Below are 21,756 nucleotides of genomic sequence, written 5' to 3'. Positions count from 1 at the left end.
AACATTGGATCACTCTCTTCCCCTGTTTAAGTCATTTAATGCTTGTTCATTGCTTTGTGGATGATGTCCAAAGCACAGTGCTGCTTATTCTGTCAGTGGTGAGGTCAGGTCCTGTGACTCCCTGCCCAAACCCCCTGGTATTACCACCACAGGCCAAAGCCAGGCCTTGTGGGAACCTACGAGGCCCCTCCTGCTCCTCCTCTCTTTCCCCTGTCCATCACATCTGCAGCTGCATCGACAGCTCTTCCTCAGCTCGCTCCGTCCTGGCTTTCCACACCTACCAGGTGCACTTCCACCTCTGGGCCACTACCTCTTTTCCCAGCCTAAAACTCTCTTTCCCAGATACACACCTGGCTCAGTCCCCTGCTTTCTTCCATGCTTTGCTCAGATATCACTTTCTCAGCGAAACTTTCCTCACCTTATATTAGCTTCCCATTTGCTGCCATAGCAATTGACCATAAATGCAGTGGCTTCAAACAATGCCAGTTTATTGTCTTACAGTTTGGGAGTCGTGAGTCTGAAATGGGTTGCACTGGGTTAAAATCAAGGTGTCAGCTGGTCTGTGTTCATTTCTGGGGGCTCTAGGGGAGAATCCAGGAATTGCCTTTTGCAGCCACCGGAGATCCCCTTTTCTCCGTTTTCAAAGCAAGTGGCCGGGCGCAGTGGCTCACGCCTGTAATCCCAGCACTTTGGGAGGCCAAGGCGGGCGGATCACGAGGTCAGGAGATGGAGAGCATCCTGGCTAACACGATGAAACTCCATCTCTATCGAAAATACAAAAAATTAGCTGGGCGAGGTGGCAGGCACCTGTAGTCCCAGCTGCTCGGGAGACTGAGGCAGGAGAATGGCGTGAACCTGGGAAGCGGAGCTTGCAGTGAGCTGAGATGATGCCACTGCACCCCAGCCTGGGCAACACAGCGAGACTCCGTCTCAAAAAAAAAAAAACGTGGCATTGCCTCCTTCTGTGCTGAAGGGGTGGCCTGCCCCACCACACCTGTGGACGTTTCTCGTTAGGTGGAACGAGAGACTTGAGAAAAGAAATGAGACACAGAGACAAAGTATAGAGAAAGAAAAAGTGGGCCCAGGGGACCGGCGCTCAGCATACAGAGGACCCACGCCAGCACCGGTCTCTGAGTTCCCTTAGTATTTATTGATCATTATCTTTACCATCTTAAAGAGAAGGGAGTGGCAGGACAATAGGATCATTTTAGGGAGAAAATTAGCAGTAAGACATATGGATAAAGATCTCTGTGACATGAATAAGTTCAAAGGAAAATGCTGTGCCTTGAGATGCATATGCAAACATCTCCTCAAACCTCTTAGCAGCATTGGGCCAGCAAGTCCCGCCAGCAAGTCCCACCTTATGCCGTAAGGCGGTTTTCTCCTATCTCAGTAAACAGAGCGTACAATCGGGTTTTACACCAAGATGTTTCATTTGTCCAGGGACGGGCAGGATTTTTAACCAGCAAGCTGCCTTCAGGCACTTGTTTAACAAAGACACATCCTGCACAGCCCAAAATCCATTAAGCCTTGAGTCACCACAGCACATGTCTCTTGCAAGGACAAGGTTGGGGGTAAGGTCACAGATTAACAGCATCTCAAATACAGAACAAAATGGAGTCTCTTACGTATATTTCTTTCTATATAGACACAGTAACAGGCTGATCTCTCTTTCTTTTACCCACACTGTGCCTTTCTTCTGTGGCCACATCTCACCCTGACTTTCCTCTCCTGCCGCGCTCTTCTACTTTGAAGGCCCCGTGACTATATCAGGCCCACCTGGATAGTCCAGGATAATCCTGCTATCGGAAGGTCCACTGATTAGCAACCTCAATTACTCTTTGCCATGTAACCTAACATATGCCCAGGTTCCAGGTATTAGGACAGAGATCTCTTTTGGAGCTTGGACTTTACCCTGAGGCTTCTGGGGAGCTAGGAAGAGTTTTGGGCAGAAGAGAGGCAGAGATTATTTAGTCCTGGGCAGTGTTTACAATATTCCTCTGGCCACGCGTGGTGGCTCACGCTTGTAATCCCAGCACTTTGCTTGGCCGAGGCGGGTGGATCATGAGGTCAGGAGTTCAAGAGCAACCTGGCCAACATAGTGAACCCCTGTCTCTACTAAAATACAAAAATTAGCCAGGCATGGTGGCACGGGCCTATAGTCCCAGCTACTCAGGAGACTGAGGCAGGAGAATCGCTTGAACCTGGGAGGCGGAGGTTGTGGTGAGCTGAGATCGTGCCACTGTACTCCAGTCTGAACAACAGGGTGAGACTCCGTCTCAAAAAAAAAAAAAAAAAATTCTCTGAGACCTCTATCTGCATCAGGGTCTCAATGGGAGACAGAAACCATACCAGTGATTTGAACAGAGGGAGTTTAAAGGATGGTCACTAGGTATGTAGTTGTTAAATAGGTAACTGAAGGGGTAAAGAGAGAGCTAACTCTAAGGCATCATGGAGGTAGCAACTGCCAGGTGCAGCGACCGTCCCTGTGGCTTTGGAACTGAAATTCACACCTCTGTGGCGGGACTGCTGGCAGGTCTCTGAGCTTAGAGAGGGTGCCTCAAGAGCCTGGAACTCTGATCTTTCAGGAAGGGAGCACTGGGTGGGAGATACCAGTGTCTCTGATCAGGTACCACGTGGCAAGCCCCGTGAGTGTTAGAGGAAACTGTCAGTGGGATCCAGCAGCTGAGCCCCCAGGTGGAGAGAAGCTGGCTATGCCTCCAATCATGCAGTGCCCTCTAGTTCCCGCCATTGGCACTGCCTGGTGCCGAGGTGGTGCCAGAGCAAGAAGGAGATTTGTGGAGTCCCAGTCCTGGCATCACGAGGGAGACTGGACAGTGACAGGTTTGGAGCTGTGAGAAAATCACTTAATAACTGGCACAGAGTCCTGTAAGAAGAGAAGTGAGTGATTGAAACCGAGACACAGTAGCAGTGGCTCAGGCAAGATGCAAACTTATTTTTCTCGCTTATGAGTGCAGAGTCCGGGATTCATGTGACAGTCTCACAGGGTGAGAGGCCCAGGCTTCCTCTGTGCTGTTGTCTGCTCTCTGTAGATGCCCTTGTCCCTGTGAACATCCATATTCCACCGACAGGAAGAGGAGGGCACCCACTCAACATTAAGTGGATGTTATTTGAACCAAGAAATGCATGTTAGTCCATTTCATATTGCTATAAAGGAATACTTGAGAGCAGTTAATTTATAAAGAGGTTGATTTTGGTCCACAGTCCTGCAGGCCGTACAAGAAGTATAACGCCAGCATCTGCTCCTGGGCCTCAGGATCCTTCCAGTCACGGTGGACGGTGGAGGAGGAGCAGGTGTGTCACATGGCGAGAGAGGCATTTTAAACAACAGCCCTCATGTGAACCAGTAGAGGGAGAACTCGGTTCCTACCACAAGGAGGGTACCAGCCATTCATGAGGGATCTGCCCGCATGACCCAAATGCCTCCCACCACGTCATACCTCCAACATTGGAGACCAGATTACAACATGCGACCTGGAGGGAACAAACATCCAATCTGCATGGAGAGAAGGCCAGGCACGGTGGCTCACGCCTGTATTTTCAGTGCTCTAGAGGCCAAGGCGGGAGGATCGTTTGAGCTCAGGAGTTCGAGACCAGCCTGGCCAACATGGTGAAACCCCATCTCTATAAAAAATACAAAAATTAGCTGGGCGTGGTGGCGTGCACCTGTTATCCTAGCTGCTCGGGAGGCTGAGGCAGGAGAATTCCTTGGACCTGGGAGGCGGAGATTGCAGTGAGCCAAGATCGCACCACTGCACTCGAGCCTCAGCCACAGAGTGAGACCCTGTCTCAAAAAAAAAACTATACGAAGAGGTGTATATCATTTCTCCTGACATCCTGCTGTGTAGAGCTGGCCAACGTAGTGAGACCCTGTCTCTACTAAAAATACAAAAATTAGCCAGGCATGGTGGGGCAGGCCTGTAGTCCCAGCTACTCGGGAGGCTGAGGCAGGAGAATTGAAGATTCTGTTACTGCAGAAAACAGAAGTGCTGTGGGGGTCCTTGATGGGACCATGATCCTGCACTGGAGGGCGGGATGATGGCCCAGGTGACAAGAGACCAGACCTGGGTTAGGGCTGAGATCATAAGGTCAGAGAGGAGGGTAGACTCAGAGAGAGGTTTCAGTCCCCTCTAGTCTCAACTTTTGGGAAATGGAGTCCCTCCTTCCCCACTCACTCTAGAACTGTTCTTTCCTCTTCCAGAAGCCTGCCCCGGACTGCTCACAGGTCTCCCCGCCCCGTCCTGCCAAATCTCCTGAAAACAGCGCTTCCCTCTCTGACACCTCTCCCATGGACAGCTCCCCATCAGGGATCCCGAAGCGTCGCACAGGTGAGAACACAGGGGCCACTGCCCCTTCAGTCGCTTGCCTTTCTTTTTTTGTTTGTTTTTTGAGACGTAGTCTTGCTCTGTTGCCCAGGCTGGAGTACAGTGGCGAGATCTCGGCTCACTGCAACCTCTGTCTCCTGGGTTCAAGCGATTCTCCTGCCTCAATTTCCTGAGTAGCTGGGACTACAGGAGCGTGCCACCGTGCCTGGCTAATTTTTGTATTTTTAGTAGAGACGGGATTTCACTATGTTGGCCAGGTTTGTCTCGAACTCCTGACCTCAGGTGATCCACCCACCTCAGTCTCCCAAAATGCTGGGATTACAGGCGTGAGCCACCGCACCGGCCAGTCGCCTGCCTTTTTCCCCACTTGGATTTCCATCCAGGGTAGTCATCCTTATGACAGTGGTGGTCTCAGTGTTGTGGTTAAGAGCACGGGTCCACCATCCACTGGCTGTATGACCTGGGACAAATGACCAAGCTTCTCTGAGCTTAGGTTGCTTTATCTGTACAGATGATGATCATGGCAGCACCTACCGCACAGAAATATCTGAGTTAGAAGATAGCACATGTAAGCTGCTCAGAACTGGGCCCAGCCCTCAGTCAGGGCTCAGTCATTGTTGGTCATTGTGGTTGTAATTATCTGCTGAGATGGAGGCCTCACAGCTCATGTGGGAACACAAGCGTGGGGCCATGGCTCAAGGGAGACTTCCAGAAGAGAGGCTCACCAAACTGAGCCCTTTAGGACAAAGAAGAGGCAACCAGCAAAGGAGGAGGGGAGCATGCTAGGCAAGGAAACATATAAATTGAGAAGGCCTGGGGCTGCTCAGGGCCTGGCGTGCTGGCGTGTAGAGGGCAGGATTGGGGACGATGAGCAATGAGGTGAGAAGGTCCTGGAAAGCCAGCCTGGGGAACAGCATCTTTGTCCTAAGAGGGAGTGGGAATGTTTGCTGTGGGGGAAGAACGGGGCGAGAGACCCACACGTAACGTGGGGCAGCGTGAGCCCTTGCTGTCCGGTCCGGCCTGCTGAGCGCTTTAGCGTGGTGAGTGTGACGGAGGAGCTGAATCTTTCATGTTAGATCCTTTCAGTTGAATTTACATTTGAAAGCTAATATGCGATTCAGTGAGTAAAGACTTTGCACTTTTTCCACGTAATTTTGGAACACCTTTGGTATGTGAATAGCCGTACATTTTATGAAACCTGCACAGACCATGTTTCCGATGAAACATTTGGTGTCCAACTTGAGATGTGCAGTGAGTTCATTGGATTTTGAAGACCTAGCATGAAAAAAGAATGTTGGAATCATACTATTTTAGATGTGTTGAGCCACATAGATTCTTCAAACCAAGTTCAACCTGGTTTTTCCCGCTTTTTATTAATGTGGCTGCAAGAAAGTTTAAGGTTACATACATGGCTTGCCAGATCTTTCCATTGGACGACGCTGGGTGACGCAGGGTACTCTGGGAGCTCAGAAGTCAAGCAGCCTGGGGAAGGTGATGGCTGAGCCGTCTTAGAAGATGGATTGGAGGCTGGGTGCGGTGGCTCAAGCCTGTAATCCCAGCACTTTGGGAGGCCGAGACGGGTGGATCACGAGGTCAGGAGATCGAGACCATCCTGGCTAACACGGTGAAACTCCATCTCTACTAAAAAATACAAAAAATTAGCAGGGCGAGATGGCGGGCGCCTGTAGTCCCAGCTACTCAGGAGGCTGAGGCAGGAGAATGGCGTAAACCCAGGAGGCGGAGCTTGCAGTGAGCTGAGATCCCGCCACTGCACTCCAGCCTGGGCGACAGAGCGAGACTCTGTCTCAAAAAAAAAAAAAAGAAGATGGATTGGAGTTGGCCATGTTGAGAAAGGACAGATGCACATGTCTCAGACAAGAAAGGTGCATGCAGAGGCCTCGAGATGGGAACAGCACGGCACGTTTGGGGCCTCTCATCTACTTCCTTGTTTCTGGAGAATCGGATGCGATCTGAGGAGCAGGGAAAGTTTGAGGATAGCACGTGGTGAGAGGTGAGCTAGAGAGGAGAGTGGGGGCTGGATCTCAAAAGGTCTTGCACGCCCAGCTAAGGAGCCTGGGCTTCGTGCTGCAGATCCTGGGAGCCACAGAAGGGCTGTGAGCCGGGGAAGCAGGTTCAACCCTGAATGAAAGGTGGCCATAAGGAAGTTACGGTGTGGCTTAGGGCATGCTGGGAGCTCCGGGTGGACACTGAGGTTGGCCCTGGGGGTGCGTCAGGGGATTGTGTTCCGAGGGGGGGACATTGAGCTGGGTCCCAAATCGCATATGCTGAGGCCGGGAGGGGTGACACGGCTGGGTGTGTCTGGAAACACCCCAGTTTAGCGGTGATATCAAAGAAGGTGGAGTATGTGGTGTGGGAAGGGTTAGAAGGTCAGATGAAGAGAGATTAGGTAGGATCGGGGTCGACATCAAAAGACTTTATCTGGATACAGCAGAGAATGTGGAGTCACGGAAGGGTTTTGAGCGGGAGAGACAGTGCCTGCCATGCTGATAGAAGGTCCTTCTGGGGCCGTGTGAAGGAGCCACTGGAGGCCGCAAGACCAGGGACCAGGTGGCGCAGCAGGCACCATGAGATATAACAGTGAAGCTGTGTGTAACTGCCTTCGTGTGAGCTCTTCATCAAGGGTTAGTTAGGTTTAGTTAGTTTAGAGTCTTCTGGAAGCAGGCTCTGAAGCTCTGAAACAGGGATCCAAATGCAAGTGATTTGTTTAGGAGGTGCAGGGAACAGAGGGTGATTCAGGGCAGGGGAGCAGCCAACACGGGATGGGCTGTTAGGTCGGCTACACGTTGGGCAGCTGGAGCTTAGTTTTTTGGGGTTCTCTGGAGGATGGTGTCAGTGCTCCAGAGTGATCCTCGAGATGCGAGGCAGCTGGGGTACTGATATACCAACTCCTGCCGATCATGGGGTGAGGGCCTCTCCTGGGGCTAGTTTATTCCCTGCCACTTCCAGACTTCCGAGGTTCCGGGGAAGCTGTCTGGAACATGTGGAGGCAGTTAAGATCTGAGGGGAGCGGTGGGGAGCTCAGGGGACCTGCTGGAATTGGTACTGTGCCGAATACATTACATCATTGTTTCCTTGTGGGGATTATTTCCATTCTGCAGTCGTGAGAGAGCAAAGCACAGAGGAATTGAGTAACCTGCCCAAGGTCACACAGCCAGGAAGCAGCAGGGATTGAAGGGTGCGGCCTGCACTGAGGCAGTGGCTGTGTGCAGGCAGAGAAGGGTAGAGGGCCCAGAGCCTTCCAGGGGCTACATCAGCGGGTCTGAGCTCTCTGGGATGGGAGCACACAAGCCAGCGAGGTCAGCTACCCCAAGCCCTTTGCCTCCCCAGCTCGGAAGCAGCTCCCGAAACGGACCATTCAGGAAGTCCTGGAAGAGCAGAGTGTGGACGAGGACAGAGAATCCAAAAGGAAGAAGGAGGAGGAAGGTGAGCCCCCAGGAGGAGAGAACTGTGTGTGTGTGTGTGGTGGGGGATCCGCAAGGGCAGGGGCCTGAGAGCTCAGGATGTTCGGACCCTGCTGATTTGATGCCTGTGTCCAGGAACCCCAGGAATTCCACCTACCAATATGGGAACTTTTGTTCTGAAAACATTGTGGGATATATCTGTTTGGACATCTTAATTTAGTCGTAATTCAGGCACAGTTTCCCATTTTCATTTTCTGTTTTTATATTTATTTAATGGAAACTATTTTCTTCTAAATGATTTCCTTTTCCTTGTAAATTTTACCATAAAGCTGAGGTTCCCAAACTTTCTTAGTTCACAGCACCCTTGATGTCTTAGTAATTTTTTTTTATGGTGCTCCTAGGCCAATACCTTATCAGCTCTATTGGTTAAGTGGTTATGTCCAAACATCTAGTAGGTACTATACATACATTGCAAAAAAATGTGATATTTGTGTTTTGTTCCTTTTTTTTTTTGAGATGGAGTCTCACTCTGTCACTCAGGCTAGAGTACAGTGGTACAGTCTGGGCTCACTGCAGCCTCCACCTCCCAGGCCCAAGTGATTCTCCCACCTCAGCTTCCCATGTAGCTGGGATTACAGACACCCACCACCACGCCCAGCTAATTTTTGTATTTTTAGTAGAGATGGGATTTCAATATGTTGACCAGACTGGTCTCGAACTCCTGAGCTCACATGATCCGCCCACCTCGGCCTCACAAAGCCCTGGGATTATAGGCGTGAGCCACCGCACCCAGCCTGTATTTTGTTCTTAAATAACCACAATTACTTGTGGGAAATGCCTTAGATACTCTGTAACATCTTAAACAGTGGAATCTAATTGAAAACTGCCACCGTCATATCCTGTTCTATGTTGATTTTTGTACAGTACTTGATTTTTATAGCAGCAACCTATGAAAACCCAGCTTTGCAGAGATGCAGTGTCATTGCAAGGAATGTGACGTAATACTGAAAACTGAAATACCTCAAACTTGTAGTTCATACAGTGGCCAACAGGTGTCGCCGGGTTTCCTTTGAAAAATCCAAAATACCTTTCAGTGCCCGGTGAGTTCCCGGCATGTTGGTGAACCCACCGGAAACAGCCATAAAGGTCTGATCCATTGATCATCTGGGGCCTGCATGAGATTACACCAATTGCAGCCTTTAAGGTCGTCAGGTTTTTTGTTTCTGCAAACAAATAAAAGGTCCATTTTCCCGGGGCAGATTTAAATTTGGTTAAGATTTGATTTCTTGGCCAGGTGCGATGGCTCATGCCTGTAATCCCAGCAGTTTGGGAGGCTGAGGCGGGTGGATCACTTGAGGTCGGGAGTTAGAGACCAGCCTGGCCAACATGGTGAAACCCCATCCCTACCAAAATTGCAAAAATTAGCTGGGTATGGTGGCGGGCGCCTGTAGTCCCAGCTACTCAGGAGGCTGAGGCGCAAGAATCACTTGAACCTGGGAGGTGGAGGTTGCAGTGAGCTGAGATTGCGCCACCGCACTCCCGCCTGGGCGACAGAGGGAGACTCCGTCTCAAAAAAAAAAAAAGATTTGATTTCTTGTTGATAATTTTTAGTACAAATTTTACTGTAAACTACACTTTTAGCCATTGTCAGTATCCAGTGAGGGGCAGCGAAGGTGGCCTCTTTCTACTAAGGCAGATTTTTCCCAAGTTGGTTTTTGCAGTTTTTATTGTGACCCTAGAGGTATGATTTTTTTTAACTTTAAAAATTTGTGTCTATAGCAGGCTGTCATTTACATTTTTAACCCTTTCAGATTCTATTTTGGGGTGAATAACACTAAAGGAATCGTTTGTAAGGAAAGACACACCATGTATATCTTGGCTACATAGGCAAATGGGGGCTGGACTCCCTCAAGGTCCCTGCCTTGCTTGGGGTTGACAAGGAGCAGGGTCTTACATGGCCCGCCACTTAACAGGTACCTTGGATTGGTACAAGATAGAACTGTAATCCCAGCACTTTGGGAGGCTGAGGCGGGTGGCTCACCTGAGGTCAGTAGTTCAAGACCAGCCTGGCCAACATGGTAAAATCCCATCTCTACTAAAAATACAAAAAAATAGCTGGACGTGGTGGTGGGTGCCTGTAATCCCAGCTACTTGGGAGGCTGAGGCCGGATAATCGCTTGAACCCAGGAGGCGGAGGTTGCAGTGAGCCGAGATCGCACCACTGCACTCCAGCCTGGGTGACAAGAACGAAACTCTGTCTCAAAACAACAACAACAACAACAAACAGATGACAGATGAGGGCAGATTGCCTCCAGAGTCAAAATGCCCTTGTAGGTTCACTGTGATTTTTTTGCCATCTGAGCGTTCTGTCTATTGTCAGAGGTGGAGACCCCAGAAGAAAGCCTCGCAGAGGCTGAAGTGGCAACAGAGAAGGAAGGAGAAGACAGGGACCAGCCTACCACACCTCCCAAGCCCCTAAAGACCTCCGGTGAGTTTCTGGTCCTCTCCTCCGCCCTGCCCCACCTCCTGATTTTGGGGTCAGAAGTCTTTGGAGGACAATTAATTTAAACAAGGCATAGATTCTCAAACTGATTGCTTAAGTGCAAAATCTAGAAGAAGCATAGTTTTTATTACTGGGTTTTTTGTTTTTTTTTTTAAATTATTATTTTTTCCCATGCATGTGGGAAAGGAGGAAAGAGCCAGTCATTCTTTAAAAAGTCTTCATAGGCCAGGTGCGGTGGCTCATACCTGTTATCCTAGCTCTTTGGGAGGCTGAAGTGGGTGGACTGCTTGAGCCCAGGAATTCGAGACCAGCCTGGGCAACGTGGCAAAACCCCATCTCTACCAAAAAAAATGCAAAAAGGAGCTGGGTGTGGTGGCACGCACCTGTAGTCCCAGCTACTTGGGAGGCTGAGGTGGGAGGATTGCTCAAGTCCCCGAGGTGGAGGTTGCAGTGAGCTATGATCGTACCACTGCACTCCAGCCTGGGTGACAGAGCAAGAACTCCCCTGCCTCAAAAAAAGTAAAAGATAAAAAGTATTCACAGCTTTCAGAAGTCATAGGTGTAAATTAACTGTTATTAATTAAGTTAGACGACCAAACTGAGTTACAGGATTTTAGAGGCTGAAGTTACCCTCCCAGGGTGGTCCAAGTGGCCGTGAGGCCTCTGTGTTAGAAATGCTTGCGGGGAGAATTTTAGGGATACAGAGTTATATCTGATTTTCTACAGCTGCTGGGAGGATTGGGAATATTTTCGTCTCATGAGGATGAAACTTCTTTTTACCACTATTCCTAAGTCTCCTATGTCAGGCCAAGTGCTAGAATTCCACTAGTTTAGCACTGAGGAGTAGACAGCAGGCCTGAGATCTCAGCTCAAAGCTAGCAGAAAGGAAAAGGGTAGGTTTAGCTATATCTTCCATCCACCGGGTCAGAATGATCTTGGAGGTTAAAAAAAAAAAAAGTCTCAGGGTCAAAAGAGTTTGCATCACCGTCTGAGCGCTCTCACCGCAGAAGCAGGGACTCCAACGGAAAGCGTTTCGGAGCCCGAGGTGGCCACAAGGCAGGAACTGCAGGAGGAGGAAGAGCAGACCAAGCCTCCCCGCAGCACTCCCAAGACACTCAGCAGCTTCTTCAGTGAGTTTTCCTTGCTCACCCCACCTCCCGGGGTTGTCCAGGCAGGAGGCTGGTGGGCCTCTCTCTCCAGAGGCCTCAGATGCTGTGAGACCCTTCTCCCTTCCCTGCTGGTTGGAAAGTCAGCCTTGTCTCTACCAGCCTGTCACCCGTCTCCCCACGCACTGGGGTAGTGCTGGGTACAGAATGGGTGGGAGGCGGGGGCTACCGGAAGGAGAAAAGGCCCACAGTTTTCTGTCTTCATTCCTAGCCCCCCGGAAGCCAGCAATCAAAAAAGAAGTGAAGGAGGAGGAGCCAGGGGCTCCAGGAAAGGAGGGAGCTGCTGAGGGGTGAGTCAGTGTCCGGGTCTGAAATGGGTCTTCCAGGCATGTTTCCTTCTCTGCATTCCCACAGCCCCACCCCCAGCTCAGGCTTCCTCCTCTTGCAGGACTTGGCAAACCTTTTCTATAAAGAGCCAGAGAGGGAGCCGGGCGCGGTGGCTCAAGCCTGTAATTCCAGCACTTTGGGAGGCTGAGGTGGGCGGATCATGAGGTCAGGAGATCATAGACCATCCTGGCTAACACGGTGAAATACAAAAATACAAAATACAAAAAATTAGCCGGGCGTGGTGGCGGGCGCCTGTAGTCCCAGCTACTCGGAGGCTGAGGCAGGAGAATGGCGTGAACCCAGGAGGCGGAGCTTGCAGTGTGCCGAGATGGTGCCACTGCACTCCAGCCTGGGCGACAAAGCGAGACTCCGTCTCAAAAAATAAAATAAAAAAAATAAAGAGCCAGAGAGTAAATATTTTAGGCTTTACGGGACACGTTTGGCCCCTGTTGCAACACCATTCTTAGCTCCCAGGACCTGTAGAAACGGTCCAGGATCGGAGTTTGTTGACCATGGCCCCAGCCACCCCCTGACCCTGCCTCCAGTCTTTCATCCTCAGTCTGATCCCCGTAGAGCCTGGGGGATCTTTCTAATACACAGAGTTGACTCTGCCCCTCTAGGGTTCCCCAGAGTCCTCAGGAGAAAATCTACACCCATTCGACAACTGACCCCCACCTCCCTCTTTGGCCTCACTTCCTACTTCTCTGTTCCTCTGGCTCTGAACTCACCAGATTTTTTATTTTTGAGACGGAGTCTTGCTCTGTTGCCTAGGCTACAGTGCAGTGGTGCCATCTCAGGTCACTACAACCTCCACCTCCCAGGTTCAAGCGATTCTCCTGCTTTAGCCTCCCAAGTAGCTAGGATTACAGGTGCACGCCACCATACCCAGCTAATTTTTGTATTTTTAGTAGAGACACGGCTTCAGCATGTTGGTCAGGCTGGTCTTGAACTCCTAGCCTCAGGTGATCCATCCACCTCGGCCTCGCAAAGTGCTGGGATTACAGGCGGGAGCCACTACACCTGGCCTGAACTCACCAGATTGAGTGTATGTGCTGGAAGCCAGTAGGCGCATCTCCTCTGCCTTAAAATTCACTGAACACCCCTTCTGTGCCAGCCCTGGGTGGCCCACGGGGATGAACCATAGAGAGCTGGCCGCCCCGCCCTGGCCCTGGTGATGTGTACAGTGTGCTGGGGCTGTGGGACACTGAGACTGAGTAGTTTGTTAAACAATTCGTTGCTTCACTGTAATTTTGTTAATTATTTGAAGAGATGTTTGGGCTGATTCCCATGACACCTAATATGCACGCAGGAGGCCACACTGAAGACTGATTGGATGCGCGGGTGGATACATATCCCATAAAGTGATGATGTCACCCCCCTGTCATGCTCAAAACCCATCTACGATTCCCCCCAGCACAGAGGATAAATGCTGGGCTTCCCAGTGCCCTCACCAGCCAGCCCTGTCCACCTTCCATTGTAGCCACCTGGCATCTGCAGCCTCCTCCTGCTCCCTCCGCACACCATGTCCCCATGTCCTCTCATTCCTCCCTGCTTTTTTTTTTTTTTGAGACGGAGTCTCACTCTGTCGCCCAGGCTGGAGGCAGTGGCGCCATCTCAGCTCACTGCAACCTCTACTTCCTGAGTTCAAGCGATTCTTCTGCCTTTGCCTCCTGAGTAGCTGGAATTACAGGTGCCTGCCACCAAGCCTGGCTAATTTTTGTATTTTTTAGTAGAGACCAGGTTTCACCATGTTGTCCAGGCTGGTCTCAAACTCCTGATCTCAGGTGATCCGGCTGCCTCAGCCTCCCAGAGTGCTGGGATTACAGGCGTGAGCCTCCGCGCCCAGCCTCCGCCCTACTTCTGAACATGCTTGCCCCCGGCCTAGAACACTGTCCCTAACCCACCTTGCCCAGCAGGCTTCCCTCAGGCCTCAGCTCCTATTGCACCTGCTTAGGGAAGCCTGGTGCCTCACCCTTCGTGCGTGAGAGGAGGTGCGTGTCCCCAGCACTTGAGTCAGACTTTCTTTTATGTCTTGTCACATGGTAAAGAGCCTCCCTAACCAGACATAAGCTCCTTCCCACAGAGCCAGAGCTGTGGGAGGTCCCAACCTTCTTAGTCTTCTTGCCTAGCTCCCAGCACTGGGGCTGGCCCCTGGGAAGCCCAGGAAATCTGCCAGGAAAGAAATTTAAATGAGCACTTTCAGATTTTTTTTTTTTTCACTAGTCAATCATGGACTCATTTATTTACTCAGTAAGTATTTACTAAGGACTGATTGTGTGTTAGCTACTGGATTTTAGGTGCCGGAGATCTGCTAGAAAACAAATCAGACAAAAATTCCACTTTATAGAACTTGGTTTTTGTTTTGTTTTGTTTTTAAAGACAGGGTCTTGCTTTGTTGCCCAGGCTGGAGTGCAGTGGTGCTCCTGGGCTCAAGGGATCCTCACATCTCAGCCTCTCAAGTAGCTGGAACTACAGGCATGTACCACCATGCCTGGCTAATTTTTGCTTATTTTTTGTCGAGATGGGGTCCTACTACAGTGCCCAGGCCAGTCTCAAGCTCCTGGGCTCAAGTGATCCTCCCACCTCAGCCTCCCAGAATGCTGGAATTACATGCATGAACCACTACGGCCAGCCTCATTTCTTACATAATCATATATCTGTCTGAAGTTATGTTTTTCAAATACAGTGTGATGGTGTTAGCAGTGTGGACTTTATCCCCTCTTGAATTCTTGATGTTCCTGAAAGCTAAAAAAATTAACTTTAGAAAAGGGGGTTTGGAATAATCCCTGCTGTTCGGCAGAAAGGACACGTGGGTTAAAAAGTATGACGCAGTGAGTCCAGAATCTCTTTGATTCGATGCCTCTAAAAATGAAACAGATAACGGCAAGAAATTCTTTCAGCTTTAACATTTCATGATTAAAGTTTAAGTCTAACAAAAAAGTGTTCGGGGGATTCTTGATGTCAATTTTGCACCCCCAATTGAGACCTTATCAAGGAGGTAAATAGCACGTTAACTTCTCTGGAGTATTCCTGTGGAGGAGGCGAGCACTTTAGCCATTTTACACCCATTAACGTGATTTAGCCCAGAGAGGTTAGGTCGGCCTCGCCAGGTCACACAGGGAGATCGGGGTAGGGCCAGGCCTGGGACCCATGTCTGTTTATTCCTAAGCAGTTATTTCTTCCTCATTGCATATCGTGCCTCCTGAGTGTGTCCGTGTTTATGTATTTATAAATATGTTTTCCTGATAAAATCAGTGTCCTTCTGTATATAAAGTTCTGTTTTCTATTTCAAGTGACACTATGACTGCTTTTCTTTCTTTCTTTTTTCTTTTTTTTTAAGACGGAGTTTCACTGTTGTTGCCCAGGCTGGAGTGCAATGGCACGATCTTGGCTTGCTGCAACCTCCACCTCCCGGGTTCAAGCAATTCTCCTGCCTCAGCCTCCCGAGTAGCTGGGATTACAGGGATGCGCCACCACGCCTAGCTAATTTTGTATTTTTAATAGAGACGGGATTTCTCCATATTGGCTGGGTTGGTCTCAAACTCCCGACCTCAGTGATCTGCCTGCCTCGGCCTCCCAAAGTACTGGGATTACAGGCGTGAGCCACCGCACCCGGCATGACTGCTTTTCTTGCACCCCGCAGTGGCACTGTCCGTCTTGGCCATCCATGCCCTATGTGAGCATCAGAATCAGCTGGAGAGCTGAAAAATATCCTGAAGTCTCTTTCTGCCCCTGAACCCTTGTCCCCATTTTGGTAGAGATGTAGGCCTGGGGCTGGGGAGTCCTCATTGTTCCATAAAATGCATCCAGGAGTGGGAACCCTCACTGTCATTTTTTATTTAGCCTTCAGGACAACCTTTCATAGTAGAGACCCTTTAGCTCCCCAGACAGATGGAGATGCTGTGGTTCAGAGAGGGGAAGCTGCTTTCTTAGCAGGCACAGCTGGCTGGGGCAGAGCAGATTGGAACCCAGATGAGTCTGAATGCAGTTTGGCTGGGGTCAGTGTGAACCACTTACGATATAAAGGTTGAGGCCGGGTGCAGTGGCTCATGCCTGTAATCCCAGCACTTTGGGAGGTCGAGGTGGGAGGATCGCTTAAGCCCAGGAGTTTGAGACCAGCGTGAGCAACACAGCAAAACCCCATCTCTGCAAAGATCCGTTGGGCTTGCTTGTTTGCACCTGTAGTCCTAGCTACTCAAGAAGCTGAAGTAGGAGAATCGCTTGAGCCCAGGAGGTTGGGGCTGCAGTGAGCATCGTTCCACTGCACCCTAGCCTGGGTGACAATAAGACCCTGTCTCAAAAAAAAAAAAAAAAAAAGAGATTGGGAACAGTCTCTAGAGCTGTGCTGCTCACCAGCTGTGTGGCCGTGGGTGAGTTACTCAACCACTCTGTGCCCCAGTTTCCTTATCTGGAAAAGGAAGTTAGAAAGGCCCCTTCTGGCCAGGCACGGTGGCTCACCCTAGCACTTTGGGAGGCCGAGGTGGCAGATCATTTGAGGTCAGGAGTTCAAAACCAGCCTAGCCAACATAGTGAAACCCCATCTCTACTAAAACAAAAAAATTAGCCAGGTGTGGTCGTGCGCACCTGTAAAATCCCAGGTATTCGGGAAGCTGAGGCAGAAGAATCATTTGAACCCATTGAACCCAGGAGGCAGAGGTTGCAGCGAGCTGAGATCATGCCACGGCACTCCAGCCTGGGCAACAGAGTGAGACTTTGTCCCCCCAAAAAAAAAAAAAAAAAAAAAAAGGAAAGTCCCCTTCCTCCCACGTCTGATTGTTAATCAATGTGGCATTAGCATGGCACCTGGCACTTTGTGACACCCAGGACTGTACACACCTCCCTCTGTCCTACCCCAGCCATGCGATCCCTTTTCTGTTTCTCAAGCGTGTCTGCACCTCGGGGCCTTTGCACTCAGTATTCTCTCTGCCTGGAGTGCTCTTCCCCTGCTGCCCCTTGTGCTAACCCCTCCCCTCATTCTGCCCACATGTCTCTGGCGTTCCCTGAACGCCCTGTGAAGCAGCGCCTCTCATCTCGTCCTCTCCCTCTACTCAGCTTTCTTTTGTTTTCTGAAAGATTTTTTTTAACACTTAAAACTAATGATGTGTTTATATAGGGGTTTTTTTTTTTTTTTGCCCACTTTCCTCTGACTCTTCTGCTGGAATGTGAGCTCCAGGTTAGCAAACTTTGTTTCATCTAGCTCTGCACTGTGTGTCTTAAACAGAGCCTGGCACATCACAGTTGGAGAAATGACTTCGCTTTGACCCAGGGCTCTGCAATTCAATCTCCCTCTTGCCTCCATAGACCCCTGGACCCATCTGGTTACAATCCTGCCAAGAACAACTACCATCCCGTGGAAGACGCCTGCTGGAAACTGGGCCAGAAGTGAGGTTTCTCCCTTTTCAGACTGTCCCCCTGCAGTCCCTGTTGCTGCCGGAGGCTCTCTAAGCAGAGCCTTGGTCGGGAGAAATGGTGAAGTCTCTCCCTTCTGTGTTTTGGCGACAATCAGCAGCATTGAAAGGGACAGAGAGACAGCCCTGGACAGTGAGCTCATGCATTTGGGTATTGGCAAGGTTGTCCCAAGGAGGTGTGAGGAAGCAAGGGTACAGACGGGCAGTGTGGTATAGCCTGCACCACTGTCACTCTTGTGTCTCTGTTCCTTCCCCAGGGTCCCTTACCTGGCTGTGGCCCGGACGTTTGAGAAGATCGAGGAGGTGTCTGCCCGGTAACTAATCAGGCCTGCCTGGGCGGGGACGGGGATGCTTCTGGCTCTGTCCTCTGCATGGCGGTCCATGTTGCCCTGTTCCGCCTAATCCTTTCAACTTGGCCTCCGACCCCACTCGGGTGTATGATCATGGATGTCAGACATGGTCACAAAAGCAGGTCCTCTTGACTTTCTGCCTGGTTCTCATGGGTCAGAGCAAGACACAAGGGTGAGCCCAGATGTGCGGCTCATTCTGCTTCCTGCCTTCACTGTCAGCCCCACTGCCATATGTGTCCATGTTGGTTAAGTGATTCGAGCCTGTTGTGACTGCTCTGTAGTGTCCCTTCTTTCTCGCATAGCATATGTTACCAGCACTTTTTTTTTTTTTGAGACGGAGTCTCGCTCTGTCGCCCAGGCTGGAGTGCAGTGGCCGGATCTCAGCTCACTGCAAGCTCCGCCTCCTGGGTTTACGCCATTCTCCTGCCTCAGCCTCCCGAGTAGCTGGGACTACAGGTGCCCGCCACCGCGCCCGGCTAGTTTTTTTGTATTTTTTAGTAGAGACGGGGTTTCACCGTGTTAGCCAGGATGGTCTTGACCTCCTGACCTCGTGATCCTCCCATCTTGGCCTCCCAAAGTGCTGGGATTACAGGCTTGAGCCACCACGCCCAGCCCAGCACTTTTTTTTTTGAGACAGAGTCTTGCTCTGTCACCCAGGCTGGAGTGCAGTGGTGCAATCTCAGCTCACTGCAAGCTCCGCCTCCCGAGTTCACACCGTTCTCCTGCCTCAGCCTTCCGAGTAGCTGGAACTACAGGCGCCCGCCACCACGCCCAGCTAATTTTTTGGTGTGTGTGTTAGTAGGGTTTCACGGAGTTAGCCAGGATGGTCTCGATCTCCTGACCTCATGATCTGCCTGCCTCAGCCTCCGAAAGTGCTGGGATTATAGGCGTGAGCCACCACGCCCGGCCCTAATTTTGTATTTTTAATAGAGACAGGGTTTCACTATGTTGGCCAGGCTGGTCTTGAACTCCTGACCTCAAATAATCTGCCCGCCTCAGCCTTCCAAAATGCTGGGATTACAGGCCTGAGCCACCGCAGCCGGCCCTCTTCTGTATTTTGTAAGGATGCTTTTTGGATTCAGAGCCTACCTGAATTCACTATGATCTCATCTTAATCTATAGGTACATCTGCAAAGACCTTGTTTCCAAATCAGGTCATGTGAGGCTCTGAGTAGACACGAATTTCGCGGTAGGCTGTTCCACCCACTGCACCATCCAATGGTGGCTCTTGCCTGCAGTTATTACTGCGGGATTTCCCTAATGTTGGTTTTTGTATTTCTTCTCTGAACCTTAAAAACCTTGGTAATGAGACTTCTGTAAGAAAAACACAGCTTCTCTTTTTAATGAGGCCCCCTAAGTTTGCCGGTAACAAACCCATTCTTTCCAGCTTTGATGTTTTAGACAGAAACACGGTTTTCTTTTTAGAGGCAGCACAGCTTAGTGGCCGGGAGCACAGTCCTCAGGCACACGGCCTGGGTTTACATCTCAGCTTGATACTCGCTCTGTGACCTTGGGCAGGCCGTGGACTCTCTGTGCCTCCGTTTCTTCATCTGTAAGATGGAAATAATAATAGTACCTACCTCAGAGACGAGCTGTGAAGATTCAGTGAGTTAAAAGGTGCAAAGTGGCTGGCCGTGTTGGCTCGCGCCTGTAATCCCAGCACTTTGGGAGGCCAAGGCAGGCGGATCATTTGAGGTCAGGAGTTCGAGACCAGCCTGACCAACATGTTGAAACCCCGTCTCTACTAAAAATTAAAAAAAAGTTAGCCGGGCGTGGTGGCACGCACTGGTAGTCCCAGCCACTCCGGAGGAGAATGACCCGAACCCACGAGGTGGAGGTTGCAGGAAGCCGAGATCGTGCCACTGCACTCCACCTTGGGCGACGGAGCGACACTCCGCCTTAAAAAAAAGAGTGCAGAGTGCTCAAAGCCAGCTCCTGAATTTAGCAAACGCTTCCTAGCAGGCCGGACGTGGTGGCTCACACCTGTAATCCCAGCACTTTGGGAGGCTGAGGCGGGCGGATCACGAGGTCAGGAGATCGAGACCATCCTGGCTAACACGGTGAAACCCTGTCTCTACTAAAAATACAAAAAATTAGCCAGGCGTGGTGGCAGGCGCCTGTAGTCCCAGCTACTCGGGAGGCTGAGGCAGGAGAATGGCGTGAACCTGGGAGGTGGAGCTTGCAGTGAGCCGAGATTTGGCCACTGCACTCCAGCCTGGGCGACTGAGCGAGACTCTGTCTCAAAAAAAAAAAAAAGAAAACGCCCTGTAGCATTAGCTGTCATTTCTGTGGGCTGATCATCACCATCTTCATCATTGTTACTATCACACCAAGTCACTCCCCCACTGTATCCGCCCAGTGGGTTCACCTTGCCCGCTACCTAGACAGAGCCAATTTATCAAGACAGGGGAACTGCAGCAGAGAAAGAGTAATTCCCGCAGAGCCGGCTGGGTGGGAGACCGGAGTTTTATTTTCACTCAGGTCCGTCTCCCTGAGCATTTGGGGAGCAGAGGTTTTAAAGAAAATTTGGCAGGTAGGGTCTTGGGAAGTGGGGAGTGCCGACTGGTCAGGTTGAAGATGGACTCACTGGGGGTCAAAGTGAGTTTTTCTTGCCGTCTTCCTTTCCTGGTTGGGATGGCACAACTCGCAGAGCCAGATTATCTGGGTGGTGTCAGGCTGAGTGCAGGGTCTGCAAGCTCTCTCAGGCCCTGATCTTAGGTTTTACAATAGTGATGTTATCCCCAGGAGCGGCTGGGGAGCCAGAGGCTGCGTGACTCCTAAACCTAAATTTCTAATCTTGTAGCTAATTTGTGAGTCTTGCAGAGGCAGGTCCCTAGGCAAAAAGGGGTCTTTTCCAGAAAGGACTATTACCAATTTCGTTTCAGAGTCAAACCATGAGCCAAATTCCTTCCCAAAGTTAATTCTGCCTATACTCAGGACTGAACAAGGACAGCTGAAAGGTCAGAAGCAAGATGGAATCGGTTAGGTGTGATTGCTTTCCACTGTCATCATTTCCTCAGTTGGGGTTTTGCAAAGGCGGTCTCACCACTTAGCAATCTGTGCTTTTCCTCATGGCTCCAGGCCCCAGAGCCTGGGACTGTTCCTGAGCCCTTTCCTCTTCTCCTTTCTCCATTTCTTTCTAGTGTCCACCCCCTTAAACCCACCCCACCCCTATACCACACTTTGGCCTTGAAGAACCAGGTGGTCACAACCCCGTCCCCTCCTCCAGGCTCCGGATGGTGGAGACGCTGAGCAACTTGCTGCGCTCCGTGGTGGCCCTGTCGCCTCCAGACCTCCTCCCTGTCCTATACCTCAGCCTCAACCACCTTGGGCCACCGCAGCAGGGCCTGGAGCTTGGCGTGGGTGATGGCGTCCTTCTCAAGGCAGTGGCCCAGGCCACAGGTAAGAGGGACTGTGGTTGGAGGGACTGGAAGGACGGGAGCTCAGCCAGAGAAAATGCAGAGGTCAGGCGGATCAGAGAGAGACTCTGAAACTGGGGTGAGGCAAAGGCTGAGAGGGAGGAGAACCTGATGGGGACAGATTTACAGGGGTGTGGGAGAGAACATGGGGCAGCGGTTCAGGTGAGGGAGGACCAGGCCTGTGTTGTGACAGGGGCCGTGGGGTGCACTAAAGGGGAGGGCTGGGGAAAGATGCTGGAGCCAGCGACAGCAGGATTTAGGGGCTGAGATTGAAGGTTGGGGCGTAGAGAGGTCTGAAAGGACTTCGACTCTAGGGATTGGAAGGAGTGGGAGGGAAGAACACCGTGTGTGAGGGGCCAGTGGCCTGCAGGGGCCATCCGCCAGTGCCGGGTGGAAAGGCTGGTGATGTGGACGACCCGCCTGCCAAAGGCCTGGAGTGCTCGGTGCTTATCATGAGGACACTGGGGAGCCATGGAAGGGCTGTGAGCAGGCAAGGGGCAGCGTCCAGGGAGAAGAGGAGCTGGATCCCAGCTGTAGAGAAGAGAGGAGAGGGCAGGAGTTGGGAGAGAGGGAGCACAGCAGAGATCTGGCGAACAGTGGGTGTCAGGGTGAGAAGGCAGGAGGAATGCCTCCAGGATCTCCCTGGGTGAGGGGATGGATGAGGAAGCCATCAGCAGCCTGGGACCCTGGTGAGGGGCAGGCGCCTGCAGGGGGCATTCATCACCCCGGCGTGGGGCAGGCGTGAGCAGCCTCTATCTGTGGGCCCCCAGGGCCATCCAGGAAGTTTGGAACTGGGTCTGAGGCTCACCAGGTCT

The 21,756-nt window shown here is 51.1% G+C and overlaps 1 protein-coding gene across 2 annotated transcripts in view; it reads left to right on the top strand.

Moving 5' to 3' along the window:
- LIG1 (DNA ligase 1) overlaps positions 1–21,756 on the top strand; it is a 54,564-nt gene that overhangs the window by 8,563 nt on the left and 24,245 nt on the right. Inside the window, exons 5-13 of one of the 2 annotated variants that reach the window (XM_030912598.1) lie at positions 3,226–3,315; positions 4,223–4,349; positions 7,695–7,790; positions 10,149–10,256; positions 11,279–11,401; positions 11,649–11,727; positions 17,066–17,146; positions 17,430–17,486; positions 20,752–20,924. In XM_030912598.1, coding sequence (XP_030768458.1) covers positions 3,226–3,315; positions 4,223–4,349; positions 7,695–7,790; positions 10,149–10,256; positions 11,279–11,401; positions 11,649–11,727; positions 17,066–17,146; positions 17,430–17,486; positions 20,752–20,924 — 934 coding nt within the window. The remainder of the gene's footprint in view (positions 1–3,225; positions 3,316–4,222; positions 4,350–7,694; positions 7,791–10,148; positions 10,257–11,278; positions 11,402–11,648; positions 11,728–17,065; positions 17,147–17,429; positions 17,487–20,751; positions 20,925–21,756) is intronic. The other variant, XM_010377384.2, reaches the window with a different exon arrangement.

The sequence above is a fragment of the Rhinopithecus roxellana genome, chromosome 12 (assembly GCF_007565055.1).
Source record: "Rhinopithecus roxellana isolate Shanxi Qingling chromosome 12, ASM756505v1, whole genome shotgun sequence".
In the NCBI taxonomy this organism is placed as follows: Eukaryota; Metazoa; Chordata; class Mammalia; order Primates; family Cercopithecidae; genus Rhinopithecus; species Rhinopithecus roxellana.
The sequence above is the reverse complement of the archived record's forward strand: the minus strand, read 5'-3'. Positions and strand labels throughout refer to the sequence as shown.